General features: G+C 41.9%; 1 protein-coding gene across 3 annotated transcripts in view; it reads right to left on the bottom strand.

Annotated features, from left to right (window-relative positions):
- Positions 1-15,916: 15,916 nt before the first annotated feature.
- Positions 15,917-21,745, bottom strand: part of CHST15 (carbohydrate sulfotransferase 15) — a 45,328-nt gene continuing 39,499 nt past the window's right edge. For all 3 annotated transcript variants that reach the window (XM_065066774.1, XM_065066775.1, XM_065066776.1), the window contains 3 exons: positions 20,717-20,873; positions 17,702-17,849; positions 15,917-16,547 (listed from right to left, as the gene is read on the bottom strand). In XM_065066774.1, the coding sequence (XP_064922846.1) occupies positions 16,357-16,547; positions 17,702-17,849; positions 20,717-20,873 (496 nt within the window). In that variant the 3' untranslated portion in view covers positions 15,917-16,356. The remainder of the gene's footprint in view (positions 16,548-17,701; positions 17,850-20,716; positions 20,874-21,745) is intronic.

Raw genomic sequence — 21,745 nt, 5'->3', positions numbered from 1 at the left:
AGGCACAGCATTCAGTAGATGAAAAACAGGAGTATTAAAACACAAAGCTGAATCAATGAATATCAAGAAGCAAAATGTGTACAGTTGTGGTGGAAATGCTCTCCCTTTTCCCTCCCAGAAGACCCAGAAGTTGCATCCAGGTTGCACACAGAATGGATTTGCAGCTTGACATCTGAAAAATACTTGTTTGGCATAATAATTATATCTCAACCCATCCTACTAATGACTAGTACATTGAAGATGAGAGGCATAATTATAATGATGAAAATGATATTTGCAAATGGTATCAAACAATACTCAATCGCAATTAAGCTGTAATAAAAACATGGTGGGTCTCAAATAACCTGAGGAGAATTCAGAGTTAATAGAAACAAGACCCAATTTAAATGAGGCAATACTGACCTGAAAAAGGTGCTTCCTTAGAAATGGAAAATTTAAACCTATCTATAATATTTATGAAAACAGAAATAGTGAGAAAATTCTCTAAACAGTGAGATATCAATACAAAATTGTCCCTTGGCTTGAAAGTTTCTCCAGTTTTTAAGACACTTTCATGAACAAATGGTCCATTTTTAGTTTTAGTACGATAGTTTGTATAGCAGTTAGTTATAGTAGCTAGATAGTGTAACAGTTTGAAGCCAAAAAAGAGCTTCTGACAAAGAGTCTGAGAAATGTAATTTAAATTTAGTAGATGCAAGAAATAAGCAGAGAGCAATTGATGGAAAATTAACCTCCAGTGTGACGGAAACAAATATTGGCTTCAAATACTTTTAACATGGTCAATTTTTAGCACATGATTTTACTTATTTACATCTCAGCATTTCTCAGCTTTATTTGTGTTTATTGCAAGGGTGTTGTTGGATGTTAAGAGGTTGCATGGGACCTGTGGTGGAGCATCCAAATCAGCGCTGGCCATTCTGCTTGTCGAATGAATGACAACTGGCAGCCTTTGCAGCCTTTCCATTCCCTGAGCACCTACTGCTGTGTCTCCCCATGATGAAACACATGTCAGCTCCCAGCAGCACAGGACCACCTGGAGCACATTAGCATCAGAGGGATTTAACAACCTGATCAGAACTTTTTGCAGATAAGTGGCATTTGGAGGCAGCAGGAGAAGGAAACCTTGCTCAGGCTTTCCAAGCAAGAATGCTTCCAAACATTCACCTGATTTTCAGCACAATTTCCAAGTTCACTAAGTAGCTGTGTGGGGTACGGTAGATAAGAGGCTCAGAAAATTGCCAGGAACTGCAATATTACTGCCAGAAGAGCAACTGTACCCGTTAAATAACATGAGAACTGAGGCAAAAAGGGAAGCAGCCTCTCACTGGTAGGTGCCAGGAGTCGGTTATCCAAAAAAATCAAGGATATTGTTCTTCTAAAATGAAGATATTTTTTTCCAAAACTTGCAATGATCTTTTCATCAGGATCATTGTATATACAATGGTATGCCAAGGATCACATGGCTATTGGATGCCCAAACCCTTACTGAAACAGCATTGAAAAGTCTCAGAAGTTAGGAAGTGCCTCTGTGTGTGTGTGTGAATAATAGCAATATACAATAGAGAAAACAACCTGAATTGTTACAATATCTAAAAAGGTTCGAAAAGATTGCATAGGAATTAATGCAGCATTTTGAAGACCCTAGAGTACTTCAGCAATACCAGCCTAAAGATCTCTTATTGTTTCCTTAAAGACCTGAAACACGACTTGTGGATTTGGAAAATGACTTTTTGTACAGACAGACTGGAAAAAAATCGGCACAAATAGTAATTTTTGCTTTGTTTAATTTTTCAGGTAAAGGAAAATTGTGTTATTTTTTACTGAGGAGGTGGATGGTAAGTACAAAGAGATCAAACCTTCTTTTAGCATTACAGTATCGTGACTAATAATAACCTTTTCTTTACTATATGACAGCTTCCTCATGGAAATCAAAAAGACCCCCAGAACAACAAACTTTTATTTCACTAGAAAGCTGGAAGGGACCACCTGGGTCATCAGGTCCCATCTCATATATGCAAGGTAGCCATATAAGTGGATGTTTAGTTCAGAAGGGTCCATAAAACCTCATATGAGGTGAATTACACCCTACAGACTACAACACCTATCCCAGCAATGCAGCCAGGACCCCAGCTCTCTCCAGGGAGAAGGAACAATGTAGTAATTTCTTGATTACTCTAGTTCCTTGCAAGAGCAACAGTATTGCTGTTGGATAAAACTCCAAAACATGTATATAAATTTCCACATATTTTAAGTAAGTTCCTAAGCTTTTCTTTCTACATTTATTTTTTTCCTGGGCAAGCAATTTGTTATATTCCAGTCTTGTCTTATTTATGCATCTGGAAATGCCTTGTTTATGAAATACCAAGATCCCAAGGCCATATAAAATTTTGATAAGACGTGTTCTCCCGGGATTGAGAAGATTCAACATTTCACCTGAAAGTGCCTCTTTTATTAAAACTAGGCCACTTTCAGCCTATCGACTCACGTGGCCAAGACAGCAACCCACGCTTTCTGTTTAGATTTGCTGGCTGGTAAAAACAAGTTTCTGGCTGGGAGAAGTGTCCCTCCAGCAGTGGCCAAGAGTCTTCCCACTCACCAGACAGCTCCCAGCAGATGTGTTGGGTGCACATCTGTTTGCTCAGGACTTGCTGAGCTGTGACCTTCCCCCAGGACATGGTGGGACCACCACCAGGGAAACACCTCCCACAGCTGGGACCTTCTTCTGCAAAGTGCCAGGTCCTCACAGACCAAGGGACTGGGCTTCGTGCCATCCCACCCTCACACATCAATAGAGAAGAAAGCCTCTTTTTACCAAAAGAAATACCCTGAGGAGGTCCAGGTCAGACCTTTGGAGAGCTTCCCAGGAGCTTCTGTTGTTCTCTCCACAGATGGCTTTGGCACTGCCCCACTTTCTTCTGCTGTCCCCACATGGCCCATGGTGTACATGTGGGGTTCATCTCCAGAAGGATATGTGTGCTGATGGGAAGCAAAGCTCTGGCACTGTCCCTTCACAGAATCAGAAAATGGTTGGCGTTGAAGGGACCTCTGGAGACCATCCAGTCCGACCCACCTGCTCACGCAGGGTCACCAGAGCAGATCACACAGGATCATGTCCAGGCGGGTTTGAATGTCTCAGAGAAGGAGACTCCACAAGGTCTCTGGGCAGCCTGGGCCAGGCTCTGGCACCTCACAGGAAAGAAGTTTCTCCTCGTGTTTGGATGGAACCGCCGATGCTTCAGTCCATGCCCATTGCCCCTCATCCTCACTCAACACAGGACTTGTGCGTATGTCACTGCCAGGCTGGCGGTCACCAAGAAGCGCTGTAGCTCCTGCTCCCAGTCCCAGGAAACCTGCCCCCCAGTTCTCCCTCTGGTTTTACCCACCTGCACTCAGAAGGGATTTCATTCCTTTCAGTGGATCACCAGTAGTGTTATTTCCTAAGCAATAATTACAGGACCAAGATATATTTCAACAAAGCACATCCCAGTGTTCAGAAATCTATCAGAGGGCAGAAACAGACCCTGCAGATCCAGGCTCTTCACTATTGCTTCTATCTGCAGGGGTAGCATATAAAGAAATCTTTTTCCTTGTTTTACTGTGGCTGTATTGCATCTTTTCATTTTTCAGTGTAAAGTCTGCAATGTTATTTTGTGCAGCCTTGATTTTCAGAGTGGAACTTCAAGTGGCTGCACTTGAAATACTGTCTTGTGATTTTGATTGAATTTTTGTTTAATCCTTAGCCAGTAAGAAAACCTTTGAAGTAACAGAACTATGCTCCTCTGCAGGTTGATCTGGACAGGCAATAATCAGAGACGGATAGCAGGCGAATGTACAAGAGCAGAAATCACAGATTTGCTGCTAGATTTGCTGTTAGGTCCTTGACAGCTCCAGATGGATCCTCTGCTCAGGTTTTGTCCAAGAAAGGGGTGACAGTGTCAGGACCTTGCTCCATTAAGTCCCCACTAATACTGGCCTCAGGCCAAGCAACAAAATCCTCACTGCAGGGACTGCCAACCAGCCAGGTTGGTGTTTTGCCTGCACTGAACCCTGCTCCAAAGCATTTCCACAGCTCACCAGTGTGGAAAACCTTCCTGCTACTCTCCCCTCTCCAGCAGAGCTCCAGGCTGGGACCACCAAAGCAAGAACCAGCTCACATGTAGGCTAGAGAGGGGACAGCTGATGTGGAACCCTTCAGCTCCACTCAACCCTCACTGTCCCTGATAGGACAAGGAGTGCTGGTTTTAAACTAAAAGAGGGGAGATTCAGGCTGGACATGAGGAAGGAATTTTTTACCCTGAGGGTGGTGAGAGCCTGTCCCAGGTTGGCCAGAGAGGTGGTGGGTGAACCATCCCTGGAGACATCCCAGGCCAGGCTGGACGGGGCTCTGAGCAACCTGAGCTGCTGAAGATGTCCCTGCTCATGGCAGGGATGGGACTGGATGGGCTCTGAAGGTCCTTTCCCACCCAAACCATCCTATGATTCTATGTTCTGTGTCTACTGCTTCTCATCAGAGTGCCGTGAAACTCAACCACCCATCACACAAGTGCCATAACACCAGCAAATATAAAACCATGGCAAATAGCTGGCGCATTGGGGAAATGACACCAGCCAAATGGATTTTCCCTTCACTGAGAATAATCTTGCAGCAAAGGGACTGTTTGGATTAGGGTAGAAGCCTGGATGTAAGGCTTCTTCTCTTGTTCCCATCTCTTGCTGGCGAGTGTGGTGCACCAAGGATGCGAGGGGGTTTTGTGCATCCCTGGGGCTGCCTTGTACACTTCATAAAGGCAAAGCGTTCCCATATGCAAAAAAAATCACCACAACATGTAGAGGAGTTCAGGGCTTCACCATGCAGGGGTGGGTTTCGCCTAATTTTCATGCTGGAACAACCTGAAAACAATTCTTTTCCCAAATATATCCGATACATCATAAAAACATGATAGTAGATGCTGGAAATAAGTGTTGCTGCACCTTTTAGGCCTATTCAAATTGACTGTAAGCATGTGAAATGATTTTTAAAGTGCAGTGAATGTAACTACATGTTCATTTTAGGCATTTAAGTTTCCTGTTGTGACTCACTCCAAGATGCTTTTCTTGGTTAATATTCTCTGGGTTTGCATATCAATCTATACATTTTCCACAGTCTAAACATGGAATAACTTTGAAAGATTGTAATTCAGGGGAAAAAAAATATTTATACTTCAATATTCTTCCTGATGTGTTACAAAGTGCAGGAAAAGACTTTGGTATCAAAACATGCTGTGAGGCAGCAACTCCAGGTCCCAGTCCAGGCATCCATCCTGCCTCTCTTGCAGTTGTGCTGGCACTGTCAGGAGCATTCACGTTCACCTTTTGGGCTCAGTAATCCCAATATTGTGTTTGAAGACAATTTATACTTTATTTAGAGGATACTAATTATAATGAAGATTTCTTTGAGTGGCATTTTCAAAAAAAGGGCATAGCCCAAGTATTTGCGCCACCCTAACCTGCAAACCTGCGCCCATGTTATTTGTGTTATATCTGGTCATTAAAAATGGGCTAGTATGAATATAATTTAAAGATAATGAGAAACCACCTCAGTTTATTCTGGGGGCTTGAGTGAGCAGAAAATCTGCAACATGTGTCTAGAAATTGCTCGCTCTGGGGAAAAGTAGGACAAACATGTAAGGAAAACCAGGCCTGAATGGGGCTAAATAAAAATGTGGTATTTCTTCATTATAAAACTGGCAATATTTTATAAAATCCACTGGCAAAGGAAGAGGTTTTTTTTTCTTTTAAAATACATGGTAGATATTGTAACATCATGTCAATTGGAAAGCCATTTAAAAGACTGCATAACATAATCTTTTGAGGTCCCTTCCAACCCCTAACATTCTGTGATTCTGTCATAATCCTGAAAGCTCCTGTATCTATGCTAGTGTTGCAAAGTATCTATTGTTAATATTGCAAAGATGTCACAGAGAAAACTCGAAGCGCTGTGCTGGTAACTGATGCTGCTAATCACAGCACTAACTGTGCTATCTGAAAGCCTGGAATTGTTATCTGCTGTGGAAATGGAAACTGTTTCAAAGTTTTCTGTAATTTATAGATTTCTGGTCTTCTGAACTGCTAATACAGAACAACCCCCTCCTTTTTTTGGCCGTACTCCCAGTGAAATGACAGACATCTGACTTTTTAAATGCAGTGAGGATCTGCTTTAATTGTTTATTAGGGAAAAGAGGAGAGGGGATGACTATAGAGGAGATGCATGCATATTACACTTCTTGAACAATGTGCACATTTCCAAGTATAAAAAAACATTGACAAAACCTCATTATTTTCTTGGTTCTTGGCTTTAGAGCTCTTAAGACTGTCCTTCACTCTTCCCACCTGGAGCTCCATGTGGTCTCTTGCCCATCCACAGGCTGCATTTCCTACGTAGACTTCTATCTTTCTTCAAGTGCCAGTTTACCTCATGAGACAAGGAACTTTTTGGTGAACTTTTCCTCTCGGGGAAAATATTATTTTAGGCATAATGCCAAGGCAAGGTGGCTGATTTGCCTTCTGATGTTTGCCAGCCTGGAGTGCAGGCAAGGTGAGCCAGGTCCTGTTAGAGGCTTCCTTGAGGTCAGATGGGGGTCTGGGGAAGACACACTCATTAAAATCTGAGTCCCAAAGATGTGCATTATCTGCCAGATCATCTTCCTTTCCTTTCAGTTTGATAACTAAAACAAGCTGCTTATTTTATTGTCTGGGGCAAATCGTTGAGGCAGCATTCTTAACGGTAAAGACAAAGTAAACAAGTTAGAATATGCAGCTCTTCAAAAAAGTAGTCCTGAGAGCAGCAACAGATTTTTAAACACCCACAGCTGAGGGCACTTCGAATTTTGAAGATTTACAGTCTAAAATTTCTTAGGTATCTGCCAAGACAACAGTTGGTTTGTTCCTTTTACAGTTGGAGGACCAAATCACTCTGGCACAAGCCACAGTTTCTCTTAAATAAATGAACTTACCCCCACCCTTGCTTTCATCTCTCTCTGTCCCAACTTCTCCAGTCCTCCAGCGCTTCAGTTCCTGAACTTCACAGTGTTAAAATTCCCAATTTCCTGGCTGTGCCAGCAGTTAACTTCAGCAAATCCTGCCTCCTGTGGTGCTGGGCACCTACAGCTCCTGCCTCCCGAGGTTTTATCGTTCTCATGCTAGTACGCTTATGGTAGTCCAAGTGCTTTGAACCTTCTGGCTTCGGAAGCTCAGGATTTTGATTTCTTGCTGAATTGTTCTGTTTCAAATACCTGCCTTAGCTCACGCTGTGCTGCCTTCAGCCCTCCAGCCTTTAATTACACTGCAACATGTACCTACCGGGGTGTTCATTAAGTAATATACTCTTCTGTAGCACATATAGAAGAAAGGAAAACTACTGAAAATCAGCTCGATGTAAATGTCAGTTCAGTACTTCTCAAATACAGTATTACAAAAGCTCAGCCGCAGTCAGGACAGGGTTGCTCTGCAGCTCCACCTGCTGAAATGAAATGCACTTTGTAATCCAGTGTTAGACAGATTTAACTGTTTAATCAGCCCAAACATCACACACATTTAGCTTTGGATTGGGAAAAAATGTTGCAGGATTCACCCTGGGCCATATGACACAACCCTGTCAAGGAGTGACTCCTATGCACTATTTTGGAAGGTGTTATTTAAATATAAGGGTTTTTTTTCAGTTTAAGAATTTTTTTCAGGCTTTGATAGTACTACAGAAGCAAAAGATGCTTCAACATTAATCAGTTTGGTAATATCGCTGCGGGACAACACAGACCTTAACACATATTGCTTAAAGATTCAATATACACTTAACTGACTGCTTAGTGTACAGCCCTCCAGAATGATTTTTCAGTGGGGATGAATTGTTCATACATCATTTTCCTGCTATATAATGCTACAGGATAACTTAATAATGTACAGAAATAATAAATGTAAAGCCGTTGGGCTTATATTTGCCCATTACAACAAGGAAGTGAGATTTTAATGTGATACCTTCAAAATCCTTATTACTTCTGTTGAGGATTGAGAAGGAATTTGTATTCAGAAGCGTAGATCAGAATGAATTTGTAGGTATGGGTCTACCCCAGTCCTGGCAGGCTCATGAAGGAGAGAGAAAGGGGATCATGATGCCAATGACTCTATGAATAGTGTCAATGTTGTGCTGTTTGTAAATTGTATTGCTGAGCATGTTTTGGTCCTTTTGCATAACTCTCTCGGTGCTCTTTGTGTTATGTTGAGTTATATTTAGTTATAGAATCATGGAATACTTTGGGCTGGCAGGACCTTTCCAGCTCATCCTGTGCCACCCCTGCCATGAGCAGGGACATCTTCAGCAGCTCAGGGTGCTCAGAGCCCCGTCCAGCCTGGCCTGGGATGTCTCCAGGGATGGTTCATCCACCACCTCTCTGGCCAACCTGGGCCAGGCTCTCACCACCCTCAGGGGCAACAATTTCTTCCTCATGTCCAGCCCGAATCTCCCTCCTTTAGTTTAAAACCATCACCCCTTGTCCTATCGCAACAGGCCCTGCTAAAATGTCTGTCCCCATCTTTATTATCAGCCCCTTTTAAGTACAGACAGGCCACAATAAGGTCTCCCCAGACCCTTCTCCAGGCTGAACACCCCAACTCACTCAGCCTGTCCTCACAGCAGAGCTGTTCCAGCCCTCTGAGTATTTCTGTGGCTCCTCTAGGAGTTATATATGTTGCTTATATTGAGTTATGTTTGAGTTACGTTGAGTTATATACATGTTTGTGTTATGTAGCACAAGAACCGCTTTCACTCCACCACTCTGCAATTCTGAGGAAATCTTTAATGAAAGCTTTTTGTGAGCAGACCTCTTGTAAGGCTGCGAGCCAGGGCAGCAGGCTTTGCCCACCTGGCTGCAGTCACCAACAGACATGTCCCTCCTTCTCTTGCCACCTCCCAAGTGTCCTTCTCCGTGGTAATGCAATGCTGCAGAGCAGCGGAGCTGGGTCTGGCCATTGCACATCGACCGACCGGCTGCAGCTGAATTTCCAGAGATGCCCTGCCCTCTTGTGGCATCCTAATCACACCTCATTTCTTGTTGGTCTCACACCCCTGGAAAATACATACCCGGTGATCCCTCAAAGCTGCAGCTGGAGGGGATGGTGTGACAAAGTGCAAACATGCTGCAGGCAGCTGGGTTTGGGCAAGCGCTGTGCTGCTCCCCACCTCTCTGCTCCTGCCCCACATGGCCTCCGTCAGCAACATCGTCAGCATGGTTTCCAACAAACAGGGCCTAAAATAAAAGCCGTATTATAGTTTTGCTGTCTGTCACAGAGCTTCTGGCCCGAAGTCCTGCCCTCGGATGCGTCCTCCCATACAGAGCCCGCAGGCAGGGACACCTGAGAACTCTAATGCCAGCCCTTTCCTCTTAGCTATAAATTGAGCATTTAACCTCTTTTTTAAACTCTTAATCCAGGCAAGTCGCTCCTGTTCTTATTTTAGTCCATCTCCTTCAATAATTTTTCTATTCCCTTTAACAGAGTTTGCTCCTTCCCAAGTGCAAATGAAGCATTGGACTCTGTTCTATGACCCAGGCAGAGGGAGGTGACAAACCCACAGTTCTGCAGATCCAGTCCCCATCCCTCCTGACTCTCAGGATGACCTTCCCAGTGCAACACACAACAAAACCCAAGGCTGCAATGGGCTCAGCTGATACCTTTCCAGACAAGCCAACACAGCTTACCCAGGTTATATCATTATTTTCCTTTTGTAACCTTTTCAAGTGGTCAAAAATAATCCATCTTTTCATCTGACAGCCGTACATCTCTCTCTGTCTGATTTCTTCTATTTATTTTTTTTGTTACCTTGCTTGGGTTTACTTTCCTCCATGCAATTTTGCCCAATCGATTTGTCTCACCACCCCAGGATTTCATTTGACTCAACTGCAGGTTTTCTTTATTTTTCCCCTCCTCTATCCCTTTCTGTAGCTGTTGTATTGCAGCCTTTGCCTCCTTGCTCAGCTGTAAGGCTGCACAGCCCCGGAGGCCCTGCTTGTATCAAGGACATCAGTTTTTATTCCTTTCTATCTCTGACTTCAACATCTTAGAGGAGAAATTAGCAAGTGTATACCCAATTAACCACCCAGGTAATTGGGGCCACCCAGGTCTGGCTTCTTCCAGACCTCAGGTAGCATGGCTGGATATCTGAGTGTATTTCTGCATTAATGCCATTTAATAGAACTGTGTGTGTGTAGCCTGTAATAGGTCTTCTCATAGAAGAGCCAAGAAAGCAACAGGCACTTAAATGAAGTCAATTCAGGTCCAGAGTAAAATAAATAAATATAGACATGCCATGTGTCACCATGGTGGCCAAGCTGGGAAGACAGAAAAGCTGGTAATGATCTGCATTATATTGTGCACTTGTCTGACTTACGGATGTGTTCAACAAGTCTATTAACCAAGAAAATTAAACATTGAAGTTTTAAATGCAATTATCTTTTTTCAACAATCTCTTTTTTCAAAAACTTCACTGGGTAAATAGGCTCCGCTTGTTTGGCTAAACTGGGAGCAGCCACTGGTGAAGGATGTCTTGCTATATGTGTGATGCAAATAGTCCTAAATCTTTGGTCTCTGGAAAACCCAAAATATTCCTTAATGAGGATGCATTAGTTTTATCTTCGTCAAAAGCTAGACCCTATGCTAATTGTAAATAATCTGTGGCTTAGGCCTCTGTAGCCTGAAATCAATAAAGTTTTGGGAGCTGCCCTCAGGCTGGGTTTGTTCTTCCACTGCAATGTTCTGAGTACCAGCACAACCCTTCGCTTTTCTCATTCCCATTCATTAGTAGAGGAAAAGATCATTTCGTAAGTATGTGAGACATACCCAGACTGAGGAAATAAATCTTAATTAATCTGCCCCCGCTTTGATGGCAAATGACAATGCTTGCCCATGTTTTTCTTGGGGAAGACATCCTCTGCAGCAGCTTTGCAGTGCACTACCAGGCAGTAAATTGTTACTGCAGCTATGTCAGTAATTAAACAGGAATTTTAAAGCTGTTAGAGTTGTATTTGCAGCATTTTTCCCCTAGATCTTCCACACCTGTGACTCGTAACTTAAAGTGAGTGAGTGAGTGGGTGGGGAGTCAGGGAACAAGCAGCGTTGCAGCTTGTGGGATCCTGTTGCTGGGCTAGAGATTTGAACTGCAGATGAAGGACACAGCTCTTCTGGACCTATGGAGCCAGGTTAGTGCTTGTTTTTCCAGAGATTGAGGATAATAAAGCAGTCACATCATGAGCTTGGGACTGGGGTTGTTTAGCCTGGAGAACAGGAGCTGAAGGGAGACCTTCTCACTCTCTGGAACTGCTTCAAAGGAGGATGGAGCATGGAGGGTGTCAGTCTCTTCTCCTGAGTAACAAGTAATAGGATGAGATGAAACGGCCTCATGTTGTGCCAGCGGAGATTTAGATTGGATATTGGGAAAAATTTCTTCATGGAAAGAGTTGTTGGGCATTGGAACAGGCTGCCCAGGGCAGTGGTGGAGTCACCATCCCTGGAGAGGGTGAACAGATATGGAGATGATGTTCTCAGGAACATGGTTTTGTGTCAGAGTTAGGTTAATGGTTGGACTCAATGATCTTGCGGGTCTCTTACAACCAAAATGATTCTATGATTCTCACCTCTGTGATTCTATGACTTCTCACCTCTGTGAGGACCAGAGGACTCAAAATGGTGATACAGATGTGCACACAAATCTTACCCCTCTTCCTTAGCCATCATCAGAGAGAAGTGCATTTGGTGGGTGATGATAACCAGAGAAGGCAGATGGATCCCAGCATCCCCAGTGCCCCCCTGCCCTGGCGCAGCTGGGGGTGTGAGCAGCCCCTGCCAGCCCAGAGACTCCATCATATCTACATCTGCTCGAATATGCAACTTTTTCACCGAGAAAACTGACAGTCAGAAATTACAAGGGCAAGGGACGGAAAGCGTGTCCTTCCTCTGAAATCTGATACATTGATTACTATTTGTGTCTCTTCCAGACCTTATTTTCTGTTAATTGTGGCTTAATACATACACAGCAGGCTTAATATTTTCAACGTCAGCTTTCAGCTGGGCAATCCATTAAGCCCCTGCCATGCTGGCAATCATTTTAAGGGCCTTTCTATTGATTGAGGCAGTGCAGAGTGCTGACAGTTTTCACAGAAGCTGTGACAAAAGCTGGGGTCCCCAGCAGGACACTTGTGGAATTGGTGGAGGTGAGCACCTCCCTGGCCTCAACCACTTGTGACATCTTTCCCCTGCTGTGAGCAGAGAGACAGTACAGACAGATGTGGGATCAAAGCCCTTGGCAGGGCTGACAACAGTTTGGAAGCTGTTCTGAGCTGATTGCTTATTAATAACTAGAAGTACTGCTACAATAACCTGACCCCAAAAATTCCCGAAGCGCAGAGGCATGTGTTGCATGATGATCTGCAGTGGTGCTGGCAAATCCCTGTGGGGAAACTGAAGCACATGCAGGACCATGCAGCAGCTCCCCAGGAGGGACTGCAAGGATGAGGTTGTAGCAAGGAGGGTGTCAAGTGTCTTTTTCCAGGTAGCAAGTGATAGGACAGGAGGAAGTGGCCTCAAGTTGCACCAGGAGAGGTTTGGATTGGATAGCAGGAAAAATTTCTTCCTGCAAAGGACTGTTGGGCATTGGAACAGGCTGCCCAGGGCAGTGGTGGAGTCACCATCCCTGGAGGGGTTTAAAATATGCATAGATGAGGTTCTTAGGGACATGGTTTAGTGGTGGACCTCGCAGTGTTATGTTTATGGTTGGACTTGTAGGTCTTAAAGGTCTTTTCCAACCTGTATGATTCTATGATGCTTGGGCTGTGCGGAGCCAGCACTTCTCCCAGCTCCTGGGATCCACTGGAAATTTTATTCCTCCAGCCATTTGAAAAGAAGTGGAAAATACTTTTTCTTTTTGCACCTGCCTCTACTTTTTTTCAGTGTAGAAAACGAAAATGCATCCCTGTCCACAGCACACAGTATTGCCCGTGTTGACCACAAGATGGTACTGCAACACAAGCATTTTTGTTAGAAAACACAGCTGCTTCTGAAATGCATCATTTTACATGCCTGTGTTATGGGTATCTAGCACGAGTAACTTTTTTTTTTTTGTGACACTGTTGTGCCTTATCTTAAATAAAAGAGCATTTGGCTTAGTTGGAAGATGGATTAATTTCTTGGCAGAAAGATCTATTGAGAACTGTGACAACTTCACTGTTTATCTTCAGTTTATTAAGCTGAGGCACACAAGCCTGTGCACTGGGCTCAACAGATAACAGCGTATCATTTTCCATGTAAACCAGTGCCTGTTTTTTTTAGCAGTAGATCCTTTGTTTTTACTGTGCTGCTTCCAGGATGCTTGGCCCAAACACGCGAGGTCTTACAGAAAACACATTTCACATTCTTCTGCAGTAGCAGAGAGAACATTTGGAAACGACCATTTCCTCAGTGTCTTTGCGCTCAGGGAAATTGCATCTTTACCTGATTACTTTTGTTCAGCAGAGATAAGAGTAAAAAAAAACCAGTATGAGACACATTTTCTGAGGTCTTTGCAAAGAGCTACTGCTACGTTTTGCCAAACTCGAAAATATATTGTCTTTAAGTTCAATTTCTTAGCAAGTTACTGTTCTGGGGGTGTAGGTCAGCTCAGTGCTACAGTGGATGATGATAATAATATTGAATTCTTTCATGGCTAGAATTCTCAAGAGAAAGGTAAAGGGAACTGGAAGAATTTGGGGGAGCCTTATCCTGGGTAGAGATTTGCTGTGACATTTCAGTGAAGCCACCAAATGGTTGTGGTTCACTGTCTGCTCTGTGGATGGCGAAGAGGGATCTGACACCCAGCATCATCACATCCCTCAAGAAAACCAATGCTATTTTATTTTATTCTGACTCACCAGATCAATACTGTTTTTACAGTCTGGACTAGAGAGCAACATCGTTACATCCAAGTTGCCCTCTTGACAGATAATTTGCTGCTTTTTGATATTTAGTCATGCCCGAACCCAACAGTATTGAGTTGCAATGCGTTAAATCAAGAGATCATATTATGGAGCTCATGAAAAAGATGAAGACGTGAAAGCAGCCTCATTGGAGACTTCACTTTTGGAAGGACCACAGGCTCCTAACAGATCATCTGCTGCTACAGCCCCTTTCCCATGTGTTACTGAGCTACACACATGCTAACATTCAGTTAACACCTGCTTCTGTTGAGCTCCTCCACACTTGGGCACCTTGGTCACCACTGTCCGCCTTGATATAGGAAGCCTTCAACCTTTCTCTTTCCTGTGAAGTGGAACTAGGAGAGACCTTGATCTAGCAGTGTGGTGGGGGGGATTCACAGAATCACAGAATCGACTGGGTTGGAAAAGACCTCAGAGATCATCGAGTCCAACCCTTGGTCCAACTCTAGTCCGATTCAACCTAAAGCAAAAATTTTGATGATGAAACATTATTTTGATTTAGTTTATATACACAGGCAAAGAACAGAAAGAATTTCCCCAACAGGTCTGCTGGCAGATATTAAGAGTTCAGCTCCATACATCAGTGTGGTACAAACTAGGCATGTGATTTGTTAATGGAATTAGCATTCATGCTGAATAATAATGACAGATATCTTACCAGCCCTAAAAGCTATGAATGTAATATCATCAGATCACGGTGGTAGGTGGCAACTAAATGGAAATATTAATATTTGACCTTGGCAGATCAGGTTAGCAAATATTCTGTACAGAGTTATCCTGATCACAGAGTGGTGAGTCTAACTCAGGGCACAACTGGCAGAAATCTTAAGAGTAACTAAATTGTTGACTGAAAAAATCTACGTTTGTAAGCAGTGAATTCATTCTGATTTTCTGATTCATGCTGCTGTGATGCTTTTCAATATACTGGTAAAATAGTCTGTTCTCAGGTCTCTATTTTTGGTCTGTAAGCATTTCTGAACTAGAACTAATCCATTCTGGTTGTCTAGAACTGCTTCCCTAAATTACTTGTTTTAGGCTTTCCAAACAGGAGACTAAATCCTTTAAAACCTTTGAAAGGAAATTATCAACAGGAAGCATCTGCATTTGTCTCTTAAAAACCTCTCTTGCTTAGGCAGACTCTGCTGACCAGTTCCACCCTCACCAAGGCTGCAGGCTGTGGCTGACAGCAACCCTAACCAGGTGTGTTTGCAACCAAAGAAGGAATTATTGCACATTTATATAGGAATCTGGCCATTTTAGTCAAATAAAAACTTTCAGATAGTCCAATGTTTCTTCATATCTATTTTTTTTTCCCTTGAGTTTCCGTATCTCAACTTTTTAAACTAGATGTAGGCATATTTCCTGAAGAGGGCAACAAATAATGTGCGACTGATTCATTAGTTAATGTACACTTTCTATGAGGATGCAATCTACTGTACACCCTGTCCATATATACATTTAATAACATGATTTAATAATATTTTTTAAATGCGTATTTCTTTGGAATGGAGGAGAGTAATTGTGTAGGACCAAACAGAAAACACCATCAAAGTTCTCCATTGCCAGTAATGGACTTTACACCAAGCCCACTAAAGGTTTCCGGGGAAAATATGTGAGTGATATGAACAGATGATTTCTATTTATATGAACATAATACCACAGACAATGGATTTGTTATGCTGAACATTGAATGTGGCCGGTTATTTAGATTTCAGCATTCATTCTTACCTGGAATATAAAGTTTTCTTTTACAAAACCATGGCTAGGAAAGTCCGTTTATCTTGAAGATATAAATTAGACTTGGAAATTTATGCAAATGCAATTATCCTTTATTTTTGTTTCAGAATTAAGGAAACATAAAAACCTTAGTGTGAGTGAAGGCTATTTGTGAATATGCAGACAAAAAGAAACAAAACTTTAGGTTGAATTCAATTAAAAACTTTAATGACTAAATTACATTGATAGTTTGAAAAAATGAATGAATATCATATATTGAAAATGAGATTATAAGCATAACTGTAGAAACTGATGCTAATTCTGTGTTGTAGCATCTTAGAGAAGGCTAAACTTCAATATCCCCTTGGAGAGTGTAAGATATCATCTTCATACTGATGCTTTTCCACTTTCCTCTTTTGCCGGGGTAAAAGAAGTTGCAATAAACTGACAAGCAAGATGCTTTACATTCTCACAAGGAAAATGTGGTATAAGTGTCATGACGTGTGCTGACTGAAGGTGAGAGTCTCAGCTCATCAATCGGCTTCTCTTTGGAATGGCAAAAATGTAAATGTCCACGCACAAAAATAGAATTTAAAAAAATAAAAACTTCTTTAAGCACTGTTATTTGTGGCACTAAATTTACATATTATGTCCTCTTCCATAAAAAAGCATCATCAAAAAGAACTTGTGCCAGTTTTGTATTAAAAGGCCTATAGAAATCTCTTAAAATTGCCTTTGTTGTTGGTAGCATAGGTCCGAGACTTCTGTCTTCGGGTCGTCTAGTGTTTGATGCGGGACTCTTTGTAATCAGAGCTTCTTGCTTCTCACTTAGAGGTCCTATGGATAAATAGAATATTATCTTAAAATATGTCACAAAAAATGCCCATGCTAAAGAAGACAAATTACTAACTCACAAGGTCTGCCAAGAGAAGACAAATGGCATTTGTGTTAGCAGAGATGATGTTTCAGAATGTTGAATACAAGCTTAGATTAGTAAAATAAATCACTGTTAGTAAATATGGAAATAATACTTTTTCCTTTCGCATGAATTAATCATGTCTACAACAAGCAGCATAAATCATTTCTAAAGGAAAAAAGATTGTTTTCAGAAAACAGCTATGACATTGAATACAACTCCCTGTCCATTTTGTAGTTGCAATTATTTTAGATTGTTATTTCATTTATGATGAGTTGCCTAACACCTTCATTCACATGAGCCCCTTTTTTTGTCTGTTTTTGAGCTTATCAGCAGGATTAAAGTGGTAACACAGGTATAGTGATGCCCCTATGCCAAGAATAAGCCTCAGCCCTTGACAATGTGCTTCAGCAGGATAAAAACCCACAGACTTTTCCAGTGTAAACCATATCCAGGAAGAAGATGCCAAGCTCTTCATCTGCTCAATCTGCCGCATTCAAACTTTCTCATCGTCTACACCAGTGTTTGGACCAGCCAGACTATTTTGCAGCCACATTTCTATCCTCTTGCTACTGTCAAATCAACATTGGGCAACATTTTGTCTGCCAGCGTTTCTCCAAGGATTAGCAACAGATGTCTTAATCAACATAGCAAAAACAGTTTCCCCCTTCTCCCCAGCTACAATTGCAATCTTTCATCATACTCAGATTTAGAGACTGGATTGGTGCATGTTGGCAAGAGCACACACACTGCGGTAACACTGAAAGTTGTTTAAATTGCACTGGACAGGTCTTGCGCCTCTGTAAGCCCATGACAAACAAGCCCTGACTGCCTTCAGAAGCAAGACTGGCTTCCCTGTGCTGGGATGTAGCCCTAGATTCTGAATAGTCTTATTAAGATCTTCTAACACCAGCCTTCCTATGGGAATTTGGGAATCTGGGCAACAAGATCAATGCATCCTTCAAGACAGACTCCCATGCTTCTGTTTTGTCTCTTTATAAAGCAAAAAATTACCTAGGAGTGGGATAACAATGATTTTTTTGCACTTCTCTTAAAACAGGCAGAAGGCACCTACCCAGATCCAGAAACTGGAACACCATGTGCATGGTGTATTTCACATTTGATGCGTGATCTTCCAAGCGAAGAACGAGTATCTGATCTTTGTCAAAAACTGTCAGCCAGTCCAAAAGATACACAACATAGAGGCCAACCTGTAACCTTACCTGTAAGTACAACAACAAAAAGAAGGATTTAATTCACCTTGCAACATTTCTAGCAGTAAGAAACCAACACTCACCTCTATTTCCTTGGCAAAAATCCCAAACACATGTTATTGAGGAAGCATAGAAAGGCAGTATCTGAACTTTTTTTTAATCTTCCTCTTGTTTTCAGTGCAGCTGAAGGGAATATTTGCAGATGGCTTTTCTACTTGTTAGAGATGTCACTTTACTAAGGGCTTGGCTGTGCACTTGCTGCATTAGCCACAGGTCTGTGTAAAAGCACAGAGACAACCAAATGCAGAAGGATGCTCAGCTACCTTGTCTCCATGGTCCTCCGTCCTTGGGATGACCCATCCTTCATGGAGACACTGAGGGCTTCCAGCCCCTGAATGAACAGCAGGGGAAGGAAAGATGCTTAGTCCTTCACCAGACCCTTAATCTATTTATTTCACCTTAATTATCAGCTGCACCAGATCACACTGCTGTGAGTAGTACAAATATTCCGATTCAGTGGCAAGAATTAGATTCGGGTGTATTTGCTTTATCCTCTGATTGCAATAATTAGGTTTAGATCTAAGCTGCAGTAGCAGTGGCTGCTAGACAGTGTTAATGGTGCAATGTCTGAGTATGCACCGAGCGTGCCAGGTTGTGTTAGACCAAAGATGTGAAAAGGCAGTTTTTCAGCCTGTCCTGACCTAATCTCTCTTTTTCTTCCCTCCTCAATTTTACATAACAAGTTGAAACATAAAAAGAGTAGTCTGGTGTTCTTAAAAGTCCAACCTCCAACTGTGCTTATAAATATTTTTCTAAATCCCTTCAGGCTCAGAGGAGAGAAACATGAATCCCAAGTCATAAGCATCTTTCATAAAAGAGACTTAACATCTTCAAGTCGCATTACCGCAGGAACAATGAAGTCAGATAACAATAGCCTCTTTCACTTCAATACCTAATTTCCAGTAAAAAGAGGCCTATTTTAAATTATTGCTAAGTCATTATTATCTGAATTATCATTCTGATGTATGTCTTATAACAATAAGCCTCCATATTTAGCAGACATCTTTATATATGTGCTACACAAGGATTTTAAACATCTTATTTGATTGAAACATCAGCCTAACTTCACTGAACACTGGGGCAACAGGTGGCCCAGTGATGGGTTTTGCTTTTCTTGCTCCTGGGAGATGGGGATTAGCAAAAGGAAAACATCAGCTACATGGTATAGTTTGGGATGACAATGCTTTCCCACATAGGCTTAGAATCTTTTTTAAAGCTTTCCACCAGAAAGAGGAATTTTAACTACTATATCCCCATAATTTTCATTTTTCCTGGGATCAGCAAGATTTTATTCCCTATATAGTGTGTGGTACTGACTTGTTTTTCATCCTTGTTCTTCTGAACCAGATTGTCTCCTTCCACAAAGCTCTAGTGCCTCCCGTTGTACATCAAAGGCATCAGTAGGGTTTCCCAAGTCATTCTCCGCTCTGTAATATCCATATCTGCACTTTGATCACCCCGGCTTAGCTTGGTTTACTCTTGGTAATAAGCTCTTCACTAATTCTAAGTGAGGATAAGCTGCCTCTTTCTTTACAGGTTAGCATCTCTCAGCAGTGGCAATGTCTATGACAAGTCTCTCATTTGAGGAATATATTAACAAATAGCAAAACAAAATTCATCTGTCGTAGTTGCACAATTAACAATCTGATGAGCTTGCCAGGGGAAAGATTCCTTACTTTTTCAATATATATAGCAAACCATGCATAAAACAGACATAACTTGGTTGAAGAAGCAGCTAAAAAAGCCCATTGAGGAGCACAGTTAGCATTTGTGTTTATTTATGAACACCTGCTTGTGGCTCCCTGGAACGAGGCATCCTCCATTCCTTTCCAAAATAACTTCTTCAGAGGGCTGCCTAAGACAACAAAGGAAGATCAGTTCTGCACCCTGAGGATGAAGATAAGAGGAAAAATATTTCCTTCTGGTTCCCTCTCTGCTTTTCTCTCCCCACACTGGAAAAAAAAAGTGTTTATACAAGCAGATGGTTGGAAGGTACCATGACTGGTGTCTGTGGAGGTCCTGGAGGCCACCACCAAAGACCAGCAGCTCCAGTCCTACCTGCCAAGGAACATAAGAGGAATGTCCTGTTTGTCCTGCTGCTGTGGTGCTCAGGCCTGTGCAATACACTCCTTTATGGTTATTTTATCAAACAGAGAAGGCACTTCACCCCCAAGACAAAGGAGGGATGTATTCCCTCTAAGTCCTTCCCAGCCTGAGCAAATAAAATAGGATTGAATGGCAAACAGGTCAGACATGATACTTCAAGTCAATCTCCTCCATATTATTTTGCAAAGGCTTTTTTCTCCCCCACTCCAAGCAAATTTTGAAGTCAGTTCTACACTAAAATATGAATTTTTGGAATACTGAGCCTGTAATGCTTATCTTTTTTTTTTAAAAAAAGGTTTTATCTAGTTACTGGTAGCCTTTTCTTGCGAAAGAATACATAATTTATTCTGATTCTGAAGCAATTTTGTACCACAACAATCCTTGCCAGAGCTACTTTTTGGGAAAGGTCTGTAAAAAGCTTACACATTAAACTGTAATCTTCACTAAATGTGCTCTCCATATGCTTGCACAATAGAAAAACTGTATTATTACTGTTGGCATTCATCAGGGAACAGACTGAGGAGACAGCTGAGCCAGTACATCAGCTTTTACATGCTTACATATATATTTATGCCATCCGCTTCACAAATGAAAAGGGAGAAAGTTTTATTTCTCGATGCTGCTTGGCACAGTGCTTCGGTATTTTAATAACCTTGACACAACGTACCATTAAAGAAGCAAGGAATCAAAATATTCTTGGAAATACGTACGGGCATGGCGTTGTTCAGGGTGTTGTTGTAGACACAGGCTCTCAGGGAGTAATCCAGCATGCAATTTTCGAACAGCTGCAGGGATTCTGCCACTTTTTCATGAAAATCTTCCACGGATTTATTAGCACTTGCAAAGTACAGGTAATCAGAGTACAGTCTGCAAATGGGATGCGTGTGAGTAAAAGGCAGAGGAAATGAAAACTGTATTTACATGACAATGGCAATCAGAAAGGGTACATGTGTGTAACGTCACCCCACTGACAGCAACACATTTTATATTCATTTTGATGGGGTTTGGCTCAGAGTAACATCCACCCCAGGGATTTGTTAGGCATCATCCCCACTTTCAATGTCAGCATCCCTTGAGAACCTGACCCTAGTAATTGTGTGAGCCAATATTTTCTCCTGAAGGCAAGTTTTTCAAATTTATAGTCTTCAAATTTGTGTTACCTATGAGCAGTAGCACTGGTCTGAGCTGACATTGGTACCCCTCTATATTTGGTGCTCCACACTGCCATGGGTAGAAACAATCCAGCAATGGGAATTTCTCAAAGTTAGAGGAGGATCCCCTCATTGCACATTTTTTAGCACAAGTTTTAATATAACTAAAAACCAAAAAATTAAAAAAAAAAAAAAAATCTAAATTCAAGTCCTTTTGAGGGGTGATGCTGTGAAAACAACCCAAAACCCACAGGCAATAAAATATCTATTTTAGCCTTAATCCCTGAAACTTTGATTAAACTTTTTGAAGATAAACATGATCCAAAGAGACAAAGGAAATGCTCTGACATGGCATAAGTATTAGATTGCAAATCATCCACTGAACACATTTTAACTTTCTTTCATATTTGTGTTTACAAATTATGACCAGAACTGCCATATTTTGGAGGCAGTTTTTTAACACCTGAGATGTCACATCCCTGGGTGTGTTTGCAGCACAAATGTTATGCCTCCATAGCATCCACTTCTCAACAGCATTCCAGAAATTCTAGCTACCTTTCAGCCTCTTTCAAAAAGAGACAGGTTTCT

The sequence above is a fragment of the Columba livia genome, chromosome 6 (genome assembly GCF_036013475.1).
Source record: "Columba livia isolate bColLiv1 breed racing homer chromosome 6, bColLiv1.pat.W.v2, whole genome shotgun sequence".
NCBI lineage: Eukaryota > Metazoa > Chordata > Aves > Columbiformes > Columbidae > Columba > Columba livia.
The sequence above is the reverse complement of the archived record's forward strand: the minus strand, read 5'-3'. Positions and strand labels throughout refer to the sequence as shown.